The sequence below is a fragment of the Protobothrops mucrosquamatus genome, unplaced genomic scaffold (assembly GCF_001527695.2).
Source record: "Protobothrops mucrosquamatus isolate PMUCROS unplaced genomic scaffold, P.Mucros_1.0 scaffold1631, whole genome shotgun sequence".
Lineage (NCBI taxonomy): Eukaryota > Metazoa > Chordata > Lepidosauria > Squamata > Viperidae > Protobothrops > Protobothrops mucrosquamatus.
In genome coordinates this window covers 25,627-44,663 of record NW_015387790.1, presented here as the reverse complement: position 1 = coordinate 44,663, position 19,037 = coordinate 25,627, and the positions used below count along the sequence as shown (strand labels likewise).

The following is a 19,037-nucleotide window of genomic DNA, read 5'->3' as shown; positions in this document are numbered from 1 at the left end:
ATAACACATAGCAAGATTCATTTTCTCTGCATTGAGCCATAGCACGTGAACCATATGGAAATTTTTTTGTCTAAAATAGTCATTTGCACTTTCACAAGAAAGCAAAAAAAAAAAAAGTCCAGAGCAACTCCATGCTTTGTTGCTAGCTTTTTAGGGGGAATACACTGAGTAAATAATGTTATTTTTTCCTTCTATAAAAGATATACAGCATTGTTATAGTTGCAGTTGCTTCTGTATCTGTCCTAATGATATGAAAGCTTTAAATCTCATCTGTGTATGCACAGACAATAAAGTTAGAGCAGTTACATTTCAACCATTTGTTCTAAGTACAATATATATACATGTGTAGAAAGAGAGATCAGTCTGTAGATATTACCACTTGAAATTGTTTCAGTCTTTTCTCTGATTCTTTTCTTCTGGAATCAGCCAAAAATGTTTTCATTTAAATGTGAGTTTATAAGGTCTTTTCTTGTTGTAACAGCTGTCCACCTTTTGATTCAACTGAGTTGATGAATCCTGGTCTCATGGAGATATAGATATAGGATTCTCCAGATACTGTTGAACTAGAGTTCTATTATCATATCATGTCATTTTGGTCATGTAGCTGACAGAACCTGGGATATTTTGAAAGTCACATGTGGGCATCTATGATGGACACCTTCCAAAGGTTTGAATGTCAGCTTTGAAATTTCTCAACAATGATCCTACTGGATCGACATTAAAGTTCAAATACACAAAATTGAAGGCCACTCAAACTGGGGAAGACTGAACTAGACCAAGCTAATTAGTCTTCAAGTAATACTTGATAAATAAGTTAGTCCAACTTGAGAAATGTTTTGTTTTCCACAAAGATAATTGTCTGCATGAATTCTGGATAAATGCAGAAATTAATCAGCATAAAGACCAGTTTCTTTTAAATTAAAAAAAAATGTGCTTGGTGGGAAAGAAACGAATGCATCTTTTGAATGACAATAATGAAAGTAAAACGTTCAGATCTTGGAACCTTCCGAAGTCTCCAGTTCATCAGTAGAGAGTTCCTCCTCCTTGAAAACCTTCTGAAACAACTCTTTGATGCCTTTCTGGGTTTTTCCCTTCTGTCTCCCCACCAAGTAATAGATCAGAGGGTTAATGCCACTGTTGATGCAGGTACACAAGTAGCCATAATGTACAAGGTTGGGATGTATATATTTGAAAACGTACAGGATAAAATAAAAGGCATTTAGTGGAAAAGCCAAGACTAAAAAGAAGAAAAGTGTGAGCAAAATAGCTGTCAAAAGCTTTCTCCGCCTCTGGCTTTTGGATATGAAGCAGACTTTGATAAACAAGACAACACTGGAGATTGTCATAAGTGGGAGACAAAGCACAGCATTAACAATGAACTGATACATCAAAGTATAATTCTTTCCAAATCCACCAACAGCTATAATTGTGAAGTGAATTGAAGAGAGGATGAAGGACGTGGCCCAGATGACAGCACACACAATAGTGAACAGATGCACCGGCCGGTGGCATCGGTACCAAATTGGGAAAAGGACCGAAATACACCTGTCGATGCTGATGACTGTCAGCAGAAATTGCCCCGTACTGTACATTAACAGTAGGACCGTTTGGAAGAGTTCATAGGGAAAGTCACAATACAAGTGTGTAAACTGCCAGTGGATTTCGATAATCAGCTCAGTGGCGAGGAAACCAAAGTCCGCAACAGAGAGGTTGATAATATAAATGGCAAAAGTGTTCCTCTTAACGGAGCAGCCCAGCAGCCAGATAACAAGGCCGTTGCCTAACATTCCCAACACACAAAAAAGCATAGTGAAAATTGCAAAAATAATCACTTCTTCACTTATGCCAGAATCATAACAGGTTCTATTTATGACACTGGATGTTTCATTGATTTGTGCTAAGACACTGAATGGAGAGGGGGATGCCATATCCATTATGCTTCAGTCTTCTGTCTTCCTTCTGTGGCTCCAGATAGTCCTGCTGGAACAGAAGAGAAACATTGGCATTAAGCTTTATCATAATTCCTAAAAATGCATATTGATTGCATGTCAAAATATGTGACAATATTGCATATAAGTCTAATTGGTGGAATGTTAGCAACGGCAGGTTGGCTTGCAAGATTGTCTCTGAATTAACAATCGGATAGACTAGATTGAGCATATTTGAAGTAAAATTGGGTTTTGATTATACTTGAACTAAGGGTGGTAATTTTGCCTGAATAAAATATGTTATGTGAAAGCTTTGATTCATCAAAACAATGTTGGGTGGTGGTGATTAGTATCTATGGTCCCATCTGGTGTATTCATGGAACATGGAAGATTGTGACTTTAAATCTAAAAGCGGTAAATAGTAAGGACCATGGATTAATGAATGGAAGGGAGGGAAGACGGAGGGAGGGAAGGAAAGAAGAAGGAAGGGAAGGAGGAGGTTTGGCTAGTCTAAAGAAAAGAAAAAAACAGGGGAGACATGATAGCAGTATTCCAGTATTTGAGGGGCTGCCACAAAGAAGGGGGCATCAAGCTATTCTCCAAAGAACCAGAAGGCAGGACAAGAAACAATGGTTGGAAACTGACCAAAGAGAGAAGCAACCTGGAATTAAGGAGAAACTTCCTAACAGGGAGGACAATTAACCAGGGGAACAGCTTGCCTCCAGAAATTGTGGGCGCTCCATGACTGGAGTTTTTTAAGAGACTGGATTGTCACTTGTCTGAAATGGTATAGGTTCTCCTGCTTGAGCAGGGCGCTGGACTAGAAGACCTCCAAGGTCTCTTCCAGCTCTATTCTATTCTAAACAGGAATAAAAGAAAGGGAAAGATGTAGAAGATAAAAAAAAAAGATCTGATGGGCTAAAACAGGGAACCAGCCTACATTCACTTTCATTAGATTTTCTTTCCAGATCTTACATCTCCTACAATGGACTAATTACACTTTTAAAAATAAACAACAAAAACGAAGTGGTGCTTTCTCAAACAATGAGCAAAGATTCGATTGCTTATTTTGCTTTCACCTTTCTCCTGAAGCTTTCGTTAGTGCTTTTTGGTGAAACTGTTTTGCCTTGTTAGATGAATTTTTTTTTTTTTACAGAGGCACTTAACAAAAAGACAGGAAAACAGCAGTACACAAATAAGATATGTATAAACAGTGCTTTCAGTGAAATGTCTTTTGGGTTGAGGAATCAAGGGGAAGAATAATAGAGGAAGAATTAAGCCAATATGCTGACTATCTTCTTTCTCTCATGGTGCAGTTAAATCTTGTACTATAAACATGCCCTTATTTGCATTTTCTGTTGCTTCCTCATTTTGGATTTTGATTATAACATCTTTGACCAGGCTATGTGTCTTGTGTCCTTTAAAAAGTCCTTTTGCAAACTGTCCCAGTACATGGTGGGTGGACCCAACTACAAGCCTTCTTGGTGCTGGCCTCCATTCCATAGAAAACTCTCCTTCCAGAAGTGTGGATGATGGTATTTTACAAATTAGCCAACATTTTTTTAAATATCCATTTGGTCCTTAAATTAATTTACTGTTTGTGCCTATACAAGTGTTTATTGACAATTTTAATGAACTCTGTTTTGTTCTTAGGGTTTGCAATCTCATAACCCACTCAGACTTTCCTAGGACTAGGCTGGGATATAAATATAAATAAGTAGACATATGTGTATAATGTACACTGATGGCAATGAGGTGGTTTCTATATTTTCAGTAACATTCTGGGCAGAGAAAATGTATGCATTATTTCCCTTAGTTAAGTTCCAGAATATCACACTTCCATTCAGGAGAACTTCTCCAAATTTCTCTTTTCCTTTGAGAAAAAAAAAACCTTGCCAAAACAGAATCTTGATTATCAGATTTAAAAAAAAAGAATAATAGTGAGAAAAATGCAATAATGGGAAAAATACAAAAAAATGCCTAACACTAAGGTCAAATCAACTTAATCAATAATTAAAAATGAGTTTGCTATTTACTAATATTGCTTAATTTACAAGATACTGTTCTACAAGTGGTTACTTCTACTGTTTTTGTGCATGGATATCAGTGAGCAACAGGCTGTGCTTGGATGAATATTTTCACGGCATAGAATTTGTACTTTCTCACAGATCCTTAGATTGAGGTTAAATGCAAGCCTGAAGGTTTTGCAAAATAAGCAATGGACACGCAGGTAAGCAAGAGGCATAATATTATATATATGATACAAACACCGATGCACATATACATGCACACACAAATGCACACATACACAAACACCATTTCCAAAAGTGTTGGCAGGGAAACTGCAGAAACTTTCCCAATACAAATTTAAAAAGTTCAAAAAAGAAAAGAGAAAAAGAAAAAAAAATGAAAGAAAAAAAACTGTCCAAAGAAAAAGATTAGCAGAAAGATAGAAAAGAAAGAAGAACAATATCAAGAAGTGGCTTCTAATCTTCTTTTCTGCAGTTATAAATACAATTATAAATTGATCTTTATCTCTAAAGTTATACCACGGCTTTCTTCTTTCTATAATTCATTCTATCTAATCAACAAAACCATAAACTATAAGTTCATTTTTAAACTTTTTACAGAAAAAAATCCACAAGTGTTTTCACTCACCAATAAATGAAGTTATTGTCTTTTCAGTTAAAAAATATGTTCTTGTAGCCTGTGATTAGTATTATTGTTGACAGCCATATTTTGTATATTTGTATGGGGACTGAGCCATCAAAGAAATATGCACACATACACTATAATACATTACAGAAACTCAAATCCCAAAGATAAAAAAACCCCCTAAATATACTAAGACAGAGCAAGCATATAAACAAAAGTGCATGTACACACACACACAGAAACAGTTATATGCGTGCTTTGTCTCTGAGGAACCAAATGTGTGCTGCCATTTAAATAAATGCAAATGATGGGGAAAAGAATGCAAACTAAATAAACAAATGAATCTTTAAAGGTAAATAAACCTTGAGCTAAATCAATCCTGAGCAAGAAGCTGTGGGTTCTTGCATGAGTTTCATCGCTATTCAGGCATAAATCTATTCAGTCTGCTTCATAAACCATCTCTGTGTTTCTGTGGCTTAAACATCTATGGCTAATTAAGCATATACATATTCATATTTATTTTTATATGCAATCTTCCTGAACAATCATTAGTTGTCCTCTATTTCCCATCAAATAAACCATTTCATGTGCAACTTCCCCTAAATTAAGTTTTGCTGGATGCAATCTTTGAAATGATCAACATTTGGAGAATTACACAATAGGAAGAACAATGTTATCATCTCCAGATTAATTAAGAATGGGGAAATTTAACTGATTTGCTTAGAAACTAGAAACTAACCAAATATGTTCTTAAGTCCTCTCTAGGTCAAAATTAATGGTGTGATAATTTCATGGGCATGTTGATTGTTTTCTTAGCAGCAACTTAACCACTGTCTTTCTGTCCCTTGTCTTTAATTTTCCTGTAATCTCCTTCAACTTTTGATGTTGCATAGCTTTCCAAGAGGATCCAAGGCTAGTCGGGCTTCTTAAATAAAAATGGTTTACTAATCAACTTAAGTGATTCAAGTTTTATGTAACAAGTAAAGATGGTGAAACAATATAAACACTGGGCACTTTATAAAGGTTGCATCCATATAGTGAAGATTGCAATAGTAAATGAGACTCTGAATTTAGTGCTGGTTGTAACGGTATGGTGGACATTTTACAGTTGTGTCACAATAGCAAAAACTAAGCAAGATTCCTAGTAAATGAGTTTGACTTCTAAAAGTTGCTTGATTGGGAATGTAGAGTAAATCTAATGGTAAGAATTTCCCATTCTCCAATTCTACTCAGTTTCACTCAGAAGTAAACAATGCTGCATATAATGGGACAGTTCTGATCTGCACATATATGTGCTTCTAATATGTACTTTCTTTTTTAGAATAATGCAATAAACTGTAAATATTGCAAAGTTACTGGTAAATAAGCTAAATGTTTTTTTTTTAAAAAGTCTTCACTTAATTTCTGAACAGATCATTTGAATATATGCTTCCTGTGCATTTTCTGCAAGGGTGAGAGATTTCCAGTATTTTTAAAGGAGACAGGACTCACTGTTGCCAATAGATTTCTTTTATTTTTATAACATTTTATTAGATTATGTTGTCAATAGATTTCTGTAACACAGCAAAAAGTGGAGAACACTTCATCTGCCCTAAGATCTTGGTTTAATCAACACTTATTTCATCTATACACAAAAAGCAGTGGCAATGGCATTCATTGATCTGTTGTCTAATTAGGATGCTAAAAAGAAGAAGTGAACTGCCTTAGAACAGCAAGAAAATCTACAAAAATAAAAGGATGTCTGGGGTTGCAGTTTCTATGTATTGGACCATTTATAGGGAGTTCACTATCGGGGCCAATTTAAGAAATGTCATCTTCGGTTTGGACCCTTCATTTTCTCTGTGTACTTGCTGTTCATCATTAACACTGCAAAATGAAAATTTCAAACTATCTGTTCAAAATGAGATAGACACAGTCAGGAAACCCTATACCATTTCGGACAAATGGCTGTCCAGTCTCTTCTTAAAAACGTCCAGTGTTGGAGCATTCACTGCTTCTGGAGGCAGGTTGTTCCACTGGTTAATTGTTCTAACTGTCAGGAAGTTTCTCCTTAGTTTTAGGTTGCTTCTCTCCTTGGTTAGTTTCCATCTGTTGCTTCTTGTTCTGCCTTCAGGTGCTTTGCAGAATAGCTTGACTCCCTCTTCTTTGTGGGAGCCCCTGAGATATTGGGGGCTGCCACAAAGAAGAGGGAGTCAAGCTATTCTCCAAAGCATTTCCGAACGTTTCGTTAATAGGCTAGGTAACATATTCAGCAGAGTTTAGGGGATGTCAGGATCAATATTCTGTTTATAAGGGCTTCAACCTTCACTTGACACACCCAGCCTGAAGCCCTTATAAGCAGAAGATCAATGACATTGACTTCCCCTAAACTCTGCTAAATATGTTACCTAGCCTGGTAATGAAACATTCAGAAACCAACCCACAGGCTCGGAGAACGAACCTTCACCCTCAAATTAGGTTCTCCGGCAGTGTATCCTTGCAACAACTAAATTCTGTGGAAATATTTTGTTTCTTTTCAGTGTCTTTTTAATAAACACTGAAGTAGTTTCCATAATTAACGCTAGCATTGTCAGCAGTACATATGCTGAAAGTTCTGGAAATGTTAAGCTTGCATAATACCTGCTTTGCAACATCAAAACTCCTGGTTCTTACATTTAATAAATCAGAATACAGAATGTTCTCAAGTAGAACTTTTGCCGCTTAAAACATGTCCAGTTTTTAGCAATATCAAATCACTGAACATTTCTCAATCAACTGTTACACTTCCACCCACAAGATTGGCATTGTTTCACAATAACTGTGTTACAGAAGATTGGCTTCCCCTTGTTGCAAATATCCATTTCACACAATACAGAATTCATGCTGGTCATATTTTTTTTGCTCATTTTATAAGTATGAGTTACTGTGTTCATTCTGGATTAAATGAATTCATTTTCACCTGAGTATTTTGGATCACCTAACTAAGCAATCCCATTCCATCACCATCATTCAGCTCTCCACGCAAAATGCTGTAACATTTCTCTTCCATTAGTCATTTAGTCAAAGCTTACATTTTGATTTTTAATTTAATTTATTTTATATCTGTGCCCAAAAGGTATGATTTGGAACATTGGTTTATGGTTTGGCACAATATTTACATTGAGAACCTGCTTGTTAGAGTAATTAAGGCATCAGACTGGAAGCCAGGGGCTCAGGAGTTTTTTCTTAGGCTCAAAGCATTGCTTGATTTTGGGCCACTCATTCTCTCTCAGCCCTTGGAAGGCTGGCAAATCAGAGAATGATGCCAAGGAAACTTCATGGACTTGTCCATGTGATTATTAGGAATAGAGTAGACTAGAGCTGGAAGGGACCTTGGAGGTCTTCTAGTCCACCCCTCTGCTCAAGCAGGAGAACCTATACCATCTCAGACAAGTGACTGTCCAGTCTCTTCTTAAAAATCTCCAGTGATGGAGCACCCACGATTTCTGAAGGTAAGCCTTTCCACTGGTTAATTGTCCTCACTGTTAGGAATTTTCTCCTTAATTCCACTTTGCTTCTCTCGTTGGTCAGTTTCCAACATTGTTTCTTGTCTTGCCTTCTGGGACTTTGGAGAATAATTTGACCCCATCTTCTTTGTGGCAGCCTCTCAAATATTGGAATACCACTATCATGTCTCCCCTATTTCTTCTTTTCTTTAGACTAGGAATTGAGATTAAGTAGAAGGCATGCACCCACCCACCCACAAATGTTTTAAATAATTGAATATAGCCTTGAAATGCTTTCTCTTTCCCAGTTTGGACTGAAATCTCTTGCTCTTTGGCTCGTAACACTTACTAGAACCTTGCTATTAGGGTTTCTCTTCTAGTGAGATAGCCAGGTATCTTGGTGATAGAAGAGCATGAAAAAAGGTTCAGAAGTTAGGAAGTAGGAAAAGCTTCATAGTTGGCATTTGGGTAAATTCCCATTAAAATGCCAACTCAACAAATGCCTATTTTAAATTTTTGGAGCCAGATTTATTTTTATTCCCCATTTCCCAATATCCTAAATTGGATATTTGCATTGTCTGAAATATATAAATATGTATAGCAGGGAAAAACTTTAAAAAATGTATTAAGGAATAGTGTTGGCAGAATACCTATATTAGGAAAAAGTATGCATGAACATGTTTACAATGAGAAATATACAGCATGTCGATATTAGCAGAAACTCATTCAAAGCATGTAAAATTCTTTACATGGATGAGAAGGATGCATGGATTGCATAGTTAAAAAGCAGTCACAGTCTGAATATGAAAAGGGTCAGATGGACTCTAAGGTAGAAAAAAAGAAGAAACCACATGAAATAAAAAACAAATTTCTCTTAGGTATATTGGGAAACATGAAAGCAATCTTATAAAGCGATTATCTAACAAATCTAATTATTCCATTAACACTTCTATTCAATGGAAATATTACCATCATGAATGGTTAATATTTAGATTTTGCTAGTTGGGGTAATAGAAAGGGGTGATGACAGATCAATACAAACAAAAACATTTAAGGTTATTTTGAGACATTTTGGTTAGAAGGAATTCAAGAACATTCCATCAAACTCTTTGGAGGAAAAGTATATGATGAAGGATTACAGATAGAAAATGTAAAGTTTCTATGAAAGTCTTACCTTCTCTTTGAAGAAGACTACTAGAAGGTCTCCTTCTAGCTTACTGCAAGGTCTTCTTCTAGATGTCAAGGCTTTTCTTCTTAATCTCAACTCTGACTTCAGAAGATCAATGGCCACTCACTCATCCCTGAGGAGAAAATATTACAGAATTGCTTTATGTATGTTCAGGAGAGGTGGAGCACGAGCGACCCACCCACAGTAGTGAGGGCTGGGTGCCCAACTGTTAGGAAATAAGTGCATCCTTTTTTGAAATCATTCCTGCCAGGAAATGCAGAACTTTTTTTTTCAGCGAACTCTGAAAGCAATGAATATTACGAGGTTAAGTGTGCTAATAGAGGAAAGCTTGCCAATATACTTTCTTTATCAGAATGCCACGTGCCACCAATACCAGAATAATAAGAACAAACAATAATAACTTCAAAGCAACAATAATAATGTGAAAGATAGAGTCAGATCGAACATGCTAGATTGAGGAGGATTCCAACAACAACAACAACAACAACAACAACAACAACAACAACAACAACAACAACAACAACAATAATAATAATAATAATAATAATAATAATAATAATAATAATAATAATAATAATAATAATAATAATAGTAAAGTTGGAAGGGACCTTGGAGGTCATCTAGTCCAACCCCCTGCTCAGGCAGGAAACCCTATACTATTTTGGACAAATGGCTGTCCAGTCTCTTCTTAAAAACTTCCAGTGTTGAACCATTCACCGCTTCTGGAGGCAGGTTGTTCCACTGGTTAATTGTTTTAACTGTCAGGAAGTTTCTCCTTAGTTCTAGGTTGCTTCTCTCCTTGGTTAGTTTCCATCCGTTGCTTCTTGTCCTGCCTTCAGGCGCTTTGGAGAATAGCTTGACTCCCTCTTCTTTGGGGCAGCCCCTGAGATATTGGAACACTTCTATCATGTCCCCCCTCGTCCTTCTCTTCATTAAACTAGACATATCCAATTCCAGCAGCCGTTCCTTATATGCTTTAGCCTCCAGTCCCCTAATCATCTTTGTTGCTCTTCTCTGTACTCTTTCTAGAGTCTCAAGTATGGGATTAGCTGCTCATGAAAGTCAAACAATTGAGTGCCTAAAGCTCCAAAAGATATGCAGGCATCAATAATCTGAAATTGTTCTGGGCAGCACAGGCTCTTGGAGCAAATTTCTGAAACTCTGATTAAAAGCACAGAGTTCAACTTAAATTTGGGTGCCACTGAGGGAAGATAGTGGACTGTAATGGACTGATGGAAAGTTTTGGAAAGTCCTCGAAAGAAAGATGCCAATGAAATTAAGCATCTATGGAGATTCTCAGTCATCCAGGTCATGATTGTCCCAAAAGTGCTTTTCCAATGGCAACCGGACTTTCTTTGTTTTTCCTTGAAAACGTTTCACTTCTTATCCAAGAAGCTTCTTCAGTTCTTCGTCCTTCTTCAGGATTTTGGACGAACACTGATTTCTTATGTACACTGTAATTGTGCCTTGAGGGAGAGGGAAAAAGTGCACTTGGTACTCTGGCTTACTTCTCCCTTATCTTTTTTTTTTTTTTTTTTTCCAGAAACAGGATTTTTAAATCTGGCAGGGATAGTAAAACAACAATACCAGTAAGGAAACTATAGCACTTCTGAGCAAATACAAAACAGAATTGCTCTTTAATATGATAAAATCATAGAATGGAGATGTTGTTGGGATGGAATTGAAAAAGATTTGCAAAGTGCATTGTAGAATTGCTTTTCAAGAATATTCTGCTGACCATCCCTGGAGAGTAGTCAAATTAACACTTGAAAAAGCTCAGATCTTCATTGAAGATAATGAGCAAAATGGGCTAGCTCAATTTACAAAATAGGTTGTCATCTTGAATGGGAATGAAAGATGCTTAATGTTTATAGGTTTGGGAGCCAATTGGCATTAGCAATCCCTCCAGAAACCTCTCTGGAATTGATATGCATATAAATTTATACACTATTCCTTAAATTGAGCTAATGTACATTTTCCCAAATTCATGCAACCTTTTTCGGTAAAAGAAGAAGCATGGCAAAATTTTGTGTACAAATGCAGATTCAGTTCCTTTATTGGAAATTTGCTCAAGATAGAAATCCATGTTTGCTTATTACCAATGTGACCTCAAATTTCTTGAGGCCCCCAAAGGCGTCTCCAACCTCAGGGCCCCCAGAACTAGAACTGCTATTTCTTTTCATTATTACAGTAGGAATATAATCCTTAAAATCGGTTTGATGGGGTTTAATGAACAATGGAAAAGAATCCCACTTAACCCAGATAAGAAACTCAGGAAAAGATAGCTATTTTCATGGATAAAACATGACTCCTTGCATCCTGCATCATCACCCAACTTTATGTGGCTCTTCTCCTCCTTGAAATATAGAGAGGATTTCCTTGTTGTCCAGTTTTCTTACCCTTTGTTCATAAGATAAGATAAGATAAGATAAGATAAGATAAACTTTATTGTCATTTTTATACTGTGGGCACAACGGCACACATCAAAAATGAAATTTAGTTGCCCGCTCTCAAGTGAAACACATACATGACACACACCTAAACATACTATGAACAACATATGTATAGACCCACATCCCTACATATACGTAGCAAATAAATATTAAATATTGTCCATCTTGAATATATAATGGAAGGAGGAAGCTTCAGAGTTCGCAAGGTTAATGCTGTATGGAATGAAACTCTGGCTGAATCTGGATCATTATTTTGAGATGTTGGCCAACATGCACCCAGTGCTTTGCTCACAATTTAGTCCTAAACATCTTGAGTTAAGCATAAATATCTTGATTTCAGCAATATGACTTTAGCCGGGGGGGTTTTTTTTTGGGTGGTGAGCAGAGGAAATAGAGATTGTGGAATTTTTAAGATTAAGAATAGGAGCAGTGCCTAGGAAAAGTTGCAGCAGTTTCTGAGAGCAATTGAAACTTTTAATGCTATCCTCTTGTCCATAACTTTAAAACCCACCTATGAATACCCTCTTCATTAAATAGCCTCCAAATTTTCTTAAGAGAATGTACACAATAGCTTTTGGGACATCATCCTATTCTTAGAGGAAAACTACTACTTTTTTGGGGGGAAAGAAACCGACTTAGAATGAAGATGTTTGACATCTGAACTAGGTTGAAAAATGAGAATGTAGTGAGCTTGGTTTGATGAGTATCTTTTTTCCAGCTTTACTTGGCAGGCAGGAGGATTTTATAAAATGAAATATAGATCAGATGCTACCAACTAGTGAGATCATCTATTATAATTAGCCAATATTCTTTACCCTTTAAACTAACCATGCACTGATTACCAGATTAAATATATTTTAAAGAACATGCTGATTATTGTAAGTAGTAGTTTGAAGCCGTAATAACCGAAAATCTAATACAGAAACTGCTATTCAATGCATCTTATCTTTGTCTTTTTTTGTCCCTGTTCCTGTCTGCCTGTCTCTGTCTGTCTCCATCTTTCTGTCTCTCTCTCTCTCTTTCACTTCTCCAAATGCAATCAATTCCACTTATTATTCTTTCTAGCTTCTGCTGTCAGTAGTTACACAAAAATATACTCATATAATATATTGTTGATGAGAAATTAACCATGAAAACAATTTTAAACAATTTTAACAGTGTTGGAAAGGATTTGAATCTCTGAGTGAAGTGCCAAAATCTTTTGTTAAGACTATGAGACAGACAGGCAGACAGACAGACAGACAGACAGACAGACAGACAGACAGACAGACAGACAGACAGACAGATGGTGGTCTTCTAGTTCAACTCCTGCTCAAGTCCAAACCAACCCCCCTGCTCAAGAGGGTTGGACTTTTTAACTGGAAGGAAATCTTTATTTCTTAAATCATAAATTTAAGAAATCCCACATCAATTAAAATTTTTTAAATCACTTTATATGTTACCCCTTTAGCCAACTTTACAACTCCAACATTTATATGGAAGAGTGTCATATATGTTTAATGAATGAGTGAATAAATTTATTCTCCACCAATCATCTTTTCACTTTGAATGGCTTTTTTTCAATTGTCCTGTCTCTCTTTTACTCAACCTCATAAAATCTGACTTGCATACAGTAAATCAGCAAAAACAGGAACTAAGTAAGAACTTTCCCCAGATGTGGTAACACTTTATCTTGGTGCTCGTTTAACAAAAATGACAACAATCAGTAAGGCGGGAATTTCTTGGGCTTTATCATATCACACCCATTAAAAAAATGTCCCCAAAGAACACCTAGAACTGAGAGTGTGAGACACCAGTTTGGTGCAGTGGTCAAGAACTCAGAATGCTAGTTGGGAATTCTGGGATTCGAAGTCCACACATCTTAAATCTGCTGAAGTTGAAAACCCCTGTTTTAAAAAGTTATTTAGAATGAAAGAACAATTAAAGGTCCACCCAAATATAATGAAAAATCCAATGAAAACATTAACCTTTAAACCTAAAATAAATAGAAGACACCCAGCAACTTATTTATTAATTATATTTTTATCCTGCTTTTATTACTTTATGAGTAACTCAAGGCATCAAACATATCTAACACTCCTTCCTCCTCCTATTTTCCCCACAACAACAATCTTATGAGGTAAGTTGGGCTGAGAGGGAGCGATTGGCCCAAAGTCAACAGCTGGCTTTCATGTCTAAGGCAGGACTAGAACTCACCATCTCCTGGTGATTAGCCAGCTTTCATGCCTAAACCAGGATTACAACTCATAATCTCCTGATTTCTAGGCCAGCACTTTAACCACTGGTTCTCAGATATATTTCAGATAAAGATATAAATTTTGATCTCTGATGGTGGAAAGAAAATGGAGAGTGAGCAATTTCCAGACCAGAGTATTTCAACTTCAGCAGTTTTAAGATGTGTGGACTTCAACTCCCAGAATTGTCACTGTGGGAATGAACTGAGAATTCAGCATTCTCAAAATGCTGGCTAGGGAATTCTGGGAGTTGAAGTCCACACATCTTAAACTTGCTGTAGCTGAGAAACTCTGCTCTGCAAAGTTATTTTTTGCATTCCCAACAAACTTGCTTCTGATTATAACTGGAACAAAGAAAATCTTAGCACTCAGGACAGGATCATATAACCTGTTCCTCCTTTCCCAAGTAAACCTCCAAAGTTTCAACAATCTCTTTGTTGAATTCAATTCTTTGCAAGCTGGTCCTTTAAATCGCCAGGCTGCCTGATATGCTCAGGGGGAGTCCCCTGACCCCTGGGAGCCAATAAGGGGATTCTGTCAGATTTTTGGCGGGAAACCTTGGAACATCTTTGATGAGAGAGTGAGGGGGCATCATGGATGAGAGTTACCTCAGACACTGTAGCAAATTGTGTTGACGTTTTACATATTTAAACTGTGTATTTTGTGTGTGGAAACTTCCTTTTTTTTTTGGTCACCTTTAGTAAAGTGGGTTTTTGTTCCAAGCCTGGCCTTCTGGCACCCACAGAGTTCTTGGCTCCCCACAGTTTTTGTTGGGTTCCCTTCTGGATTTATCCAGACCTTGGTGGGGTGTGGGTGACTCTTTCCATCCTCCCCTCCAGTTCCTCAGAGGGCTGATGTGGAGGGAGAAACCAGTTTCTAGTGAAAGGGATGGCAGCAGCCATTGGACTGAATTTTCCAGTCAATGGATCACCTCAGGCAGAGGTTACCTCAGAACTGAAGGACCTCAGAAGAAAGGCTGATTCAACTTGAAGGGCCCCTTTCCCTTTTTACTAGCATGACTTTATTTTCTTTGGGGGGGGAAGACATCTGAAAAAGGGATACATCTGAAAGTGGTTCATAAGGACTACACATTTTAATTGTTGATAAATTTGTTTTACAAAGGAAAATTCAAGAGCAAAACCAAGACAGTCTTCACCAGAATGCATATTCAAATAAAGGGCAGCTTTCTGAAAAAAAAAGGGGCTCTTTTTTATAATTAGGGACATAGGGTCACCACACTTATGTTATTTTCTCTCAGCATTGGCCTCCTCTCCTCCTTGCTTGGTGTTGTGATGTCATGCGAGAGTCCATGAATGTGGTTGATGGGCGTTCACTCTAGGAGCATTTCTGCAAAGCCTGAATGCAGAAACAACAGGGGAAAACAGTGTCAGAGCATTTCCCAATATTAACGATAAGAGATCTGTCTCATGCGTCTTCCAGAGTTTGACCCTTGGAAATTCTGGTTTGAACAGGGCTAATTCTGCAAAAGATTCTGCTTGGGCTGATCTTAAAGGAAGATTCCTTGCATATACTGTAATTAGGCTTTTGCTATTAAGGGTTGCTCTCAGCAAGCTATATACTAGAACAGGTATCTTCAGAAGCAGAATCTTGCCTTGTAAACTTTGAACAGATTATTTTGGAAAGAGGCACTTTGTAAGAAGTGAAGTAAAGAAACTGAATGCTAGGAGAAATGCATGCAGTACACAGTTTATACAAAGTCACTTAACTTGCACTTTCTCGGTCAATCTGCAAAGAAAAGTGAAGCTGAATTTTCATATCCCTTTTCTTCAATATTGTTGAATGGCTTTTATCCAAACTAGAGGTTAAGAAGTGCCATGAAAGTCAAAGAGCCTCCTCCCAGAAGGTAACAAGGAAAACAGGTTGTGAAGAGGATGTGTAGTGTTCCAGACAATCTTGCGGACCCTGCTCAAGCAACGCTTATGTGCTATGTCCTGGATGGAAGGGAGGGAACTGCCAATGATCTTTTCGGCCAGTCTCACCACCCTCTGCACCGCCTTCCTGTCTGAAGCAGTGATGCTTCCAAACCAGACTGTGATGCTGTACGACAGGATGCTCTCGATCGTCCCTCTGTAGAAAGTGGTGAGGACAGGGGAAGGAAGATGTGCTTTTCTCAGGTGACGCAGAAAATGCAAGCGCTGCTGTGCCCGCTTCACCAGGGTCTCACTGTTGAGCAACCAAGCCAGCCTACTTGTTAACTGCACACCCAGGAATGTGATGCTGATAACCATCTCCACAGGTGAATCATTAATGCACAGAGACGTGTGGCTGTGCCTGCCTTAGAGGTATTCCCCACTGAGATTTGTTAATGAATGAATGAATGAATTTGGTGGTTTTGGTCATCAAAGGAAAGTTTAGGTTGACCCTATTGGTCAACAGATAAGTCATTTTGTAAAGAGCATCAGAAAGTGTCCTGGAAACGCCTTTCCTCATTCATGAACAATTAATGTTACAAAACTGGGGAAAGTTTGTGTTGATGCAATTATTTTGCCTAATTCAGTTTGTCCTTTTAGCCTTGCTTATTCCAGCATCCTCAAAATAATGATGCAACAAGAAAATACTGTTTGAAAGCAGAGGGAATGAATCCAATTACTACCTAGTATTTAATTGTACTGGCAAGCCATAAGTTTTTATTAATTAAAGAAGAAGAAAAAAAGCAGAAGCAGATAAACGGAAGCATCAGTCATTCAATATATGCAGGTGATGTCCCTTTGTTATCTAATAAAAGCACTCATTAGGAAAACAAAAAGTTAAAGGGAAACATTACATTAATGCTAAATATTAAAAAGACGAAGGGAAAGATAACCTGCATTCTGAATGAAATTTGATCATGAAGAGATGAAGGTGATGAATTTCTTTTTCTTGACCTCAAGGAATTGATGAAGAGTGGGCTGGAAAAGCAAATATAAATTAATTTGAGGGAAGAAGGCAATGAGCTTATCCTTATGGAGAATAAGGATATTTCTATTACAGTAATGGACAAAATAGTTGAAGCACAATGGTCTTTCTAATGATTATGTATAGTTGTGAATATCAGGCACTGAGAAGTTTTGACTGAAAAAGGATGCCTTTGAATGATGAATCTGGAGATGGTCTCTAAGAATAATGATCCACAAGAATCAATCAATATTGGACTAGTATGACATATTGTTCTCTTAAGGTGATGGTAGCAAGAGAAACTCACATATGTTTAATATGTGATGCCAGCAGATGATAGTCAAGAAAAAAAGTCATTATATCTGGCAAAGTTGAGAGAAATAGGACAACTGATTAAAAATGGTTATTAATTTATTTCCGTCTGCCCAACTATAGCAGAAATTGTCAACATAGGTAAAAAATACCACCTCTCACAATGCTATCCATTCATTTCTTTCAAGTTTCTTCCATTAAATGCATTTAAAAAGAATAGTAGCAAGTAAAAGCATTAACTGCTAGCATGATAATCTATTGTTAGAATAGAATAGAATACAATAATAACTTTATTGTCACTTTGAATGTACACTAATCAGCATACATTAAAATGTTTTTAAGGGAGAGTTTCTATCCAGAATAACATGGACCAGCTTGCATACTTACCAAACTACAAGTATGGCAAGATAAATGGCAGCTTTATCTTGGTCTCACAGAAAGCTGAAAAGACAGAGAAATAATTTGCCAAACCAGTTGATGGTGGCTGATCAAAGAGATGCAGACCCAAAACAGAGGTAGTGCAAATACTGTATGCTTAGATTTAATCTTTCAAATGATTTTGCCTGTTACTCTCTTCTCTCTCTTTTGGAGGGAAAGAGATATATGCAGGAACAGGGAAATATAAAGTTTTGAGATTCCCATGCCAGACTCTGCAATCCTGGTGTGCAGAGTATGTGCAAAATTCTTGGGACTGAGTGAGTCCCTGCCTACTTCATAAACAAAGGGAGAGCTTCATGGGGAAAATAAAGTGGGAAAGTAGTTGTAAAATAATGTTGGGTGAGTTAAAGGGAGAAATGTTGGAGCATCTCTCATTTTTGGACCGTTAAAGTTGTGGGTTTTAGATATTTTAACTTTAATTAATAAAGTGTACTATTTTAATTACAAAAATTAGTCCAGAAAAAGTCAGTCAAGGTGACTATCTACAGTACATATAAATATCACAAGATTTTTATATTGATTACTAATTAAATGGATGAACATGATTGCATTTGCACATGCCTAAATTAGATTAGATCTTTAACATTTCTTACCTCTCTGAATCTATTAGTCCAAGGTCTTCAAAGTTGGCGAGAAGAAATTAACATGTTATTGACTTCTGGAGGATCTTTCTTGGTTCTTTGTTCCTAAGAGCTGATCTTTGACCATAAATAATAAAAAGGAAAAGACAAAGAGAAGATAGGAGAGATCTGTAAGATAACTGTTATAAGCTTCTCTTTCTGAATTTTTGTTGATATTAAGCAGATTTTAATTATCAGAGTTATTGTGGACACAGGCATCAGTGGATAAGAATGACGCCATTCATAAAACAATGATAAAACCACTGTATATAACCATCATATCTAACATGTGGAGCAAGAATGATACCAATAGTAAAAATTAGGAAGGTGAGGGTCCATACAATATAAGACCGGTATGTTGAATGATGATATTAATATTTAAAAGGGAAAAGGAGTGATACAAACCTGTCAGTATTAGAGTTGTCAGAAGTCTTAAGCTAGCAGTGTTACAAACACATGAACAAACTTTCTTCTAAAATCCTGAAAAAATGAACATTATTGAAACAATTCCATTTATGTAGAAACTAGTAAGAGCAAGGACCACTTTTTTCCAATAAACCAAGAACTGATCTATTGGTTGTGACAGGAACTGCCCAACCAGCTTCTCACCAGGGCCTGGCATTATGGGCTGAGACAGAGTGACTGGCCCAAAGTCAGCCTTTCATGCCTAGGGTGGGACAAGAATGCACAGTGTCCTGGTTTCTAACCTGGTGCCTTAACCGTTAAACCAAAATGGCTCTCAAGAAGGTAGTAGACATTAATAGCAGCTAAAATTGAGCTCACGTCAAGTTTCTCAATGTTTGCCTGGTTATGGTTTTCTGGATATGGAGAGATTATTCCAATGGGAAT

The 19,037-nt window shown here is 37.0% G+C and overlaps 1 protein-coding gene across 2 annotated transcripts; it reads right to left on the bottom strand.

The window, feature by feature from the left end:
* Positions 1 to 928: 928 nt before the first annotated feature.
* LOC107293478 (mas-related G-protein coupled receptor member H) lies at positions 929 to 9,375 on the bottom strand. Of its 2 annotated transcripts, none has more exons than XM_015822631.1 (2): positions 9,222 to 9,375; positions 929 to 1,980 (listed from the first exon to the last, which is right to left on the bottom strand). In XM_015822631.1, exon 2 carries the CDS (start codon positions 1,932 to 1,934, stop codon positions 990 to 992), a length of 945 nt encoding a protein of 314 aa, XP_015678117.1. In that variant the 5' UTR covers positions 1,935 to 1,980; positions 9,222 to 9,375; the 3' UTR covers positions 929 to 989. The 2 variants fall into 2 exon arrangements, with proteins under 2 accessions (XP_015678117.1, XP_015678118.1); XM_015822632.1 differs by having other exon boundaries at positions 929 to 1,977.
* Positions 9,376 to 19,037: the final 9,662 nt, after the last annotated feature.